This window comes from Pinus tabuliformis, chromosome X, assembly GCF_031772625.1.
Source record: "Pinus tabuliformis cultivar Carrire ecotype Pingquan chromosome X, CPIR1, whole genome shotgun sequence".
NCBI lineage: Eukaryota > Viridiplantae > Streptophyta > Pinopsida > Pinales > Pinaceae > Pinus > Pinus tabuliformis.
The window spans coordinates 1,391,090,733-1,391,098,925 of record NC_142308.1 but is presented as its reverse complement, the minus strand read 5'-3'; the positions used below and the strand labels follow the sequence as shown (position 1 = coordinate 1,391,098,925).

The window sequence follows — 8,193 nt, the reverse complement described above, 5'->3', positions numbered from 1 at the left end:
CAATTGTGGCATGTGGTAGCTCCAATTGTGAGTCTCCATTGACCTTCTCCTTTGGTGTCAAGCTTGGCAAAAATTGCCATCATCCTTTCGGTAACTTCCATTCCAATGGAGTTATTTCTCCCTTTGTTGTATGGCATTGTAGTGTATATGGTAATTTCCCAAATTCATGAAGCTTTACGCTAATTTTACAATTGCTTTCATCTTGCAACCAACATAGTGATTTAGTAGTTTTTTCTCCCAGTTCCTACGAAAAAGTGTATAAACACTCATTTTTGCTCGATGTTTTGGACATAGCTTCATTCGAATCCACCCAGTTTGGAATGCCTCTCTGGTTCCCTACTCCCTCTCTCGTTCTTAGTCTCTCTTCTTTGCCTCCTGTGTTTTTCTCTCTAGCTAGTTTCAATTGGCCCTACTCTTTGTATGCTCTTTTCTCATATCATGTGCTATGCACCCTTAGGTTTTGGGTCTTTTCTGCAGTTTGTTTTGTAAGTCATCCTACCCCTTCTTTTGTTGGCTTTCCTCCCACTTTCTTTGGATGTTGTTTGGGGTTTCTCTTCGATGTGATCCTTGTCGCATTGTCTCTCTTACACATGTTTGTGTTACATGGTCCCTTGGCTTTACATAGGACTTGTCTGCCCTCCCTTGGCGCTCTGCTATCTGCACCTTTTTGGCCTCTTCTCCATGCCTCATTGGCGCATCCACATCTACAAGGGCATAACTTACTATCATGAAAAGGACGACAAGGGGCAACAAACATATGCACCATTGCTTGGCAGAAATCATTTCCCTCTTTCGCAAGCTCACTACAAGTCCCATTTAGGAGCAATTAACCCATGTTGAGGAGGAAAGAACGTCTCACATTAACTTGCTTTGAGACTCAAAGCTACTTGTTGGCATAGCATACTAGGTACTAGATACTCATCATAGTCACAAACACTTCAAACAATACATGGACAAAATATATTTATATTCACATAAAGTTTCTCCATTGTAGAAATTTATTAGATCACCATGAGAACCATACAAATGTCCTCCATTTAGTTGAGCATCTATATCGTCATATGAAAGATCTAGATTGAAAAATAAAACATATTGAACAACATCTTAACACCCACCTAAAAGCATTCCAAATAACAATAAATATCCCATCGAAATTACAACCACATATTCTCATCTTTTGCTTAGATTTTTATTCTACCGATTTCTAATCCTATTATTAACTTCCAAAACCAATTAAATCATCTTTTAAATTTTTATATATTTAATTTTAAATATCTTAATACTATACTATTTTTTTTTGGCACTACACTCTACGGAAATTAAAATTTCGGCTTTTATTTTGTCTCCCAGCCCACTACTATCCTTAAATTTTTCAATACTATCATGTATTCTATTGTTTGGAAAAAAATATATAATTTACCCTCTTTATTTATTTATATATATATATATATATATATATAAATATAAATAATTTCCATAATTAAAAATTATAATTTAACAAAACACTATCTTATCCGATTTAAAAACCATAAAACGAGTAAATTTCATCCTCCTCGATCTCTCTATATATTTTTTCTATCATGAAAAAACATATTCAGGAACTCTCCAGGATTATAATTTAACAAAACACTATACCATCCGATTTAAAAAAACATAAAACGATTAAATTTCATCCGCCTCGATCTATCTATATATTTTTTTTATTATGAGAAAACTTATTCAGGCACTCTCCATCATGATCATCTCTATCCAATCACTTTGTTCAAAGATATAGAGTAATATCTCTCAATCTAGGATATAGGCGAGATAAATTTGAATTCCTTTTTTTTTCTCAACTATTCCTTTTTCTTTTCTTTCAAATTACCATGCTTAACATCATATATTTGATACATTAAATGTAGTTTACATATTTCTGTAAAATTTGTAAATTTATATTTTTTAATTAATTTGATTTTAAATTTATTTATAAATTATAAATATTAATATTAAAATCATTTAATTTTACAGTCTTAATTTTTAAAAATTAAATTTATTTATCCCATTTAAAATATAATTCAAATATTTCATTTTTATGAAAAGAAAATATTCAACACTTATATGCGTTGCAGAACAATTTTCCATAATTACGTATAAGAATTAGCTACAACAAACTTTATCCATAATTACAGTATAAGAATAAACTGCCACAGGCAATCTTTAAACTACAGATTTTAAAGGCCATTTAAGTACAGCTTGTATTCAACGCAATTACACAACTTACACCATCGTTAAATCTTCGGCGGTGGGACTCCATCCCAACTCTTCCATGAGTCCTTTGGATTTTCCAGCTACGTAGACCGCTTCCAGCAATTTCTTTTCCTGCAAACTTTCTGCCCACAGTTTTGAGCTGCTCAATAACGTAACCCCAACTTTTTGGATGCAAGTCTCAACAACGTCTGCTAATGCACTCTGTAATTCACCCAGCAGGTTCCTAGGATCACTACCTGATCTGCAATCTATACTATTGCATAATTTGTATAACGCGTTGCCTGCCGCTGCCTTCTTCCAATCCACCGAATCTCGCCCATGTCCAATCACCTCAGCGTCTTTTTTACTTTCTTGTGCAAGCAGAGAAATCTCTTTAGCTGCCTCTTCTACTGATGCAGTACCTCGAGATTCTCTACATTGATCCCACAATGTCTTGAATACTCCATCTGCTGCTCTACTCAGCAAGTTGTCGGTTTCTGGATCAGACTCATCAACCAAATCCATGGGTTCTGATGCCTGGAAGTATGCTTGTAAGGACTGTCTACCACATGATGGAGACAGCTGGACGATTATTCTGATCAATGATACCGCTGTTAGCTTCCAAGACCGTTTTCTGGCGTACATAAAATATTCTTCCACGGCTAAAGCGGAGCCGGGTTCTCTTCTACACAAGAACTTCAAACGTTTTTCATATTGTGCTCTTCCAGGATCCAAACACTGGATACCCACGCATCCTTGCGACATTTTAGATGTCAGAAAATCCATCAGGTCTTTGCAACCTTTTCCATCGAAGTTGCCCTCTGACATAAATTGTTTGGCTTTCTTGATGGACTTTCGATTCGCTAGAAACACACTCCGAGGAGTCTCCCCTAGAACATTGACGTTCCCCAAAATCGCACTGTATTCTGACAACTCTTCTGGAACTTTCTGCTCGTGCTTTGATAATAACATTGACAATAATTTGAGCATAAGCCTGTTATAGAGTAGAAGCTATGAAAGCAAACCACATGCTTTAGTGAATGAGACCACAACACACTGCACCCTATAGATGAACCGGAGAAATACGATTGGTAAACTTATTGTTATTTCTTCTGTGACAATCATTTTACTTACCCTTTCATCAATTTTTCGTTTCCTCAGCTTCGATTCCTCGGCTTCCTGCAGCTCAAGAATGCGCCTCGTCCAAAAATCCTCTACCCGGAAATACTCACGCCATGACTCCTCCTTTCGCCATTTTCTGTAGTATGTGACCGAGGTAATACATCTCCAGCCTATGATTACCCATCCCACGAGGATGAATACGACTTCTAGGATGGATGTTATGAATTTAAACCAGAATTGAGGACCAACAAATACTTTTATTATTGGACCCTGCACAATCCATCCAAGAACTGAACTTAAAATGCAAACAGTGACTGCCAGTGCGGCTGATGAGGCTAACACTGATCTGGCAATGATGTATTCTGGGTAACATCCACGGGCAACGATCCAAGACTTCAGTACTTGATTTTCTACTGCTTCCCACGAGTTTCGTTCAGCACCATTTGATTGCTGTGCAAGAATTAAAGGAATTCTTTGACTCATAATATTCCGGATGCTAATATTAGCTATAGTTGCAGAACTGAGAAGTAGAATGAGCCATACCAGTGATAGAGATATTATGGTACTGGATATAATAAAGGAATCCTCATTTACCTTGTTCACATGTGGCCAGAAATAAAACCCGGAAGGAATGAGAGATAAACTCTTAGAGCGGCCTAAACGTTGATGTACACTGAACAAATCAGAAGAAATGTGCAAGAACATACTCAATCCTAGAGCTGTTAACTTACCCCATGAATCTTCATAGCCGGGGCGGGCCATACCTGGCAGCATATAGCCTACCAACACACACAGCATTACCCTGCTGGAATGTGTCATAAACAAATTATTCTTGAGGACCTCACCTTTGATTTCGTTTGGGTTGTCCAAGATCTGTTTGAGTAGAGCACTCTGACCATCGAGTAAGTTCATCACCTGAATGGTCAGAGCATCTCCAGGTATCCAGTATACCCCTTTTTTTAATCCTTTGGATGTGTCTAGGCCAATAAGGGTAATGAATACCAGGACTCCTGCCAAAAGACCCAATAATTCGGTAAGCTCATCCACGGTTAGCGCCGGCTCGCCATGAGCTGCCATGTCTCAGATTCAAACACAAGTGCACACGAGATCCAGATGAAGATTGATTGACTGATGCCCAACAACATTCAAACTAATTTGCAGACTTCTCAGCACTTAACTCTGTCTATTAATCGGTTTAATGTTTGCTTTATTTACCGCACATGGGCTCATTTCTTCAGAGGTTGGCAATCCCATATTCCCATGACATTTCCTGCTTTAGTAAATAATGTCGTCGGCCGTGTCAACTTCCCAGACCCCTCATGACCATGCATTTTGTAACATTCAGGCGTGGGGCAGAAGTAAAGCGGGCACGTTTTGATATTCGCTTCTGGAAAAGAATATGTACCACCTCATACACTTTGGGACTAAGGGTTGATTTTGACCAGATTTGAGCTGTGTTTTCAAAAGTTGGCACTGGGCATTATAATTATTATATAATTGGTTAGGAAATGTGCTGTACTTTAAAGTTTTCTAAATCTTATTTTAAATAAAATATAAAATAGTCTGATGCCAAAAATTTGAGATATTTTGATTTTTTATTGGTTTTTAAATTAATTTATTATAAAATTAAATTTTATTGGGTTTTGAAAAATAAATCTATAAAAATATTAGAATAATAAAAAATTTAAATGTTTTAAGATCAATTTACAATAAAAAAATTTAATATTTGTTATACAAAATTTTAATATATATTATTAATATATAAGTATTTTTGAAATGTGGCACTCAACCTTTGTGGAATTAGCTAGGACATGATGTTGTTTAAAGTTTTCTAAATCCCATTCTAAATGAAAAATGAAAGATTCTAATCTCTAAATCTTGAGATATTTTTATTTTTCATTAGTTTCTAATTTAATTTATTATAAAATTAAGTTTTATTGGGTTTTAAAAAATAAATCTATAATTTTATTTTATTTTTTTATATATTTATTTTTTCTTTTTTTTCTGAATAAGTCTACTCCTATTATTGATACAAAAATTTTACAACGAGGCGGTAGCCTCAAGAGGTCTAGCCTGGAAAATGGCTTTCTCGCATGACATATTTGAAAGATAATCCACAGAAACTAGCGTCAGACTGCCTAGAACTAAGACTATTACTGGAGCGTTTAAACTAGAACCGCCATGACAAAACGCAGACTGACTGGAGTTCCAAAACTGCTTAACAGAGGTGATACTATTGACTCGAACTGTTAACATAGACAGAAAACAACTGAACATAGACATAAAACAACTGAGCATTTCCTTTGAACAGACACGATAATTTCAAAAGAGAACGACAACCTGATCAAGCATCATGAGCAGTGGAGGGCGATTCTTCCACAATTCGACAACCGAAACTGGAGAGGTCGTCATCATCAGAGGGAAGGCCCTCTTCTTTTGGCGGACCCCCTTCACCTGGAAGATTTGAATGCGCCACAGCAGGCTTAACCTGGAAAGCAGAACTCTTTGGAACTTCACACTACTGGCACTGATTCTGAGAGGTGCTTGGCAAATCTTCCTCCCCCGGCTTCGATGTAGCATGTGGAGTTGCCGAAACCATGCCTGTTGCGCCCTCACTTAGCTGAATCATGACAGTGGCAATGAAAGAATGGTTGCTTAGCGTGCAGGGGATTTGAAAGCGGGCCGAGTGCTCATGAGTATGATGGGGGTTCGTTATTGCGACCCGTTGTCCCTTGCCACGACCACGACCTCATGTGGGAGCAGGATGACTCTCAGAGGAAGAGCCAGGGAATGTATCCGCGGAAGAGGATGAGGCATGGCTCAAGGGATGACCACGAATTCCACCCCTACGACAACCCATTCTTTGACGCAGGATAGTCATGTTGCCCAGAGAATAAAGAGCAGGACAGACAGCAATGCTATGCTGAACAGGGGAGACAGGAAGGGGGAGATTTAACAAGTTTATCGGAGAATTGAGAGAGCTGGAGGGCATACAACTGAGGAGAACGCTGAAGGGGCTGTGGCGTTCCAGGAAAACCATCACCGAAGTTACTCCGCGAGCCTGAATGCCTTGGAAACCTGAATCCTCCACCAAACAGAGCATTGCACCTGCGAGGAGGCCTAATATGCGAGAGAAAGGAACAAATCTGAAATGGGTGTGCGCCATCGAAATTGAGCAGGGGAACCCATGTAAAATGTCGAGCCACATTAACGCGGCCTTGAATGAGCTCTCCAGTGTATTGAATACAAGCCGCAAGTGAGGCCAGGTGGCGCAGGATGTACTCCACACACCGACTGCTCCCGCTGCCATCGTCCCATTAGTTATCACGTTCACTCGCATCCGGGAGGGATAGATCTTGCTGCACCAGAAGAGTGCATTCGTGTTTGAGTTTCTCATCATTGGATCTGCTGAGTGGACCAGAGAAGAAAGGGAGATGTTGATCAGACCCGTGGTTAGCCAGTCTATCTGCTACTTTGTTAGCAGATCGCCGAACATGCTGGAAAGTAACGCTGCAGGGAGACCTGAGCCAATCATCAATTTTCTCTAGTCTGCTTAGGAGCCGCCAACTAGAGGCGATCTTTCCAGCCGATGTGGCTGATTAGATCTGAGAAACCGCTTCAATTAAGATTTGTGAGTCCCCTTATATCACTAGAGGGAAGAAATTTTCAGTTACAGCTGTGCAGATGCCCTTCCTTAAACCTTCCAGCTCAGCAACATTATTGGTATCTCTTCCTATCAAGCCATGATAAATATGGAGAGCCGAGCCCTCAGCATTTCTGAAGATGCCTCCATATCCAGCCGGCCCCGGATTGCCCTTGGCAGCACCATCGAAATTTAATTTTATGGTCTGGGAGACAGGAGGAGACCAGTGATGGGGGGATTCAGAATGAATGGAGGGATTGAGGGTGGCTTGAGCAGAGAAGGTGAGATTCAGATTCCAATTTTCTAGTACTAGGCATTCCTGAGGAGTGGATGGTAGGTCCGAGTTTTTCCAGTGTTTCAGAGCCAGAGTTTCTTGAATATTCTGTTTAAGAAGAAGCCAGAGGGAGTCCAGGGGCGAATGGAGATTTTTAAAGATCCTGTTGTTCCTCTCCTTCCATAAGGTCCAATAGACAAAGCCTGGAATAAGGATCCATAGGGAGTTGAGGACTGGGCTTTGGAAGGGTTGCTGAGGCCAATTCCTGATAGTATTTGTGATGTTTCCTACTTGTCTTCTGATCTTCTGTTGCATAGAGCAATTCTCTCCCATAGTTCTGCAGCTAGCAGACAGGTATTCAAAAGATGCACAATGGTTTTTGGGTGAAGGTTGCAATTGGGACATCTGGAAGGCCCAATGAAACCTCTCTTTTGAAGATTATCCCAGGTGAGGATCAACTGTTTGCTTAATAGCCATAGGAACGTGGAGACTTTTGGCCAAATACTTGGTTGCCAGATCCTGTCCCAAAGCTGATCTTTTACTATCTGCTCTGGACGATAGAGAATTTGGTATGCCCCTTTGGTGGTGAAAGTCCCTTTTGGTGTATATCCCCATCGGATTTTGTCCCTTTGATCCGAGAGCTTGATTTTCCTTAGTTTGAGCTCTTGATCAATCTCTTTAAAGGTTTCCTCTTGCGAATTTGCTTGCCATGTGTCTGCTGATCTCCATTGTTGATAGCCTTGAAGGGAGTGCTGCTGCCAGAATTGATAAACCTGGGTTTGATCACTGTGTTGCATGGTGGCTTGCCATTTGGGTTTGTGGAAGAGAGCAGCAAGTTTGGGGAGCTGCTGCCAGGAGTCTTCCCAAAATCTTGCTGTGGTACCAGAGTGTATTTCCCAAAAACTATGTGCTTGAATGAAGACATTGT

The 8,193-nt window shown here is 39.6% G+C and overlaps 1 protein-coding gene across 1 annotated transcript; it reads right to left on the bottom strand.

Annotated features, from left to right (window-relative positions):
* Positions 1-6,665: 6,665 nt before the first annotated feature.
* On the bottom strand, positions 6,666-7,598 carry LOC149145238 (uncharacterized). Its single transcript, XM_089452380.1, has 2 exons — positions 7,049-7,598; positions 6,666-6,943 (listed from the first exon to the last, which is right to left on the bottom strand). Exons 1-2 carry the CDS (start codon positions 7,596-7,598, stop codon positions 6,666-6,668), a joined length of 828 nt encoding a protein of 275 aa, XP_089308506.1.
* Between the last annotated feature and the right edge of the window lie 595 nt (positions 7,599-8,193).

Coding starts and splice junctions, on each gene's coding strand:
- LOC149145238 (XM_089452380.1), bottom strand. CDS start 7,598: ATGGGAGAGAATTGCTCTATGCAACAGAAGATCAGAAGACAAGTAGGA. Junction 6,944..7,048: donor TAATGTTGCTGAGCTGGAAG/GTTTAAGGAAGG, acceptor AGATCTAATCAG/CCACATCGGCTGGAAAGATC.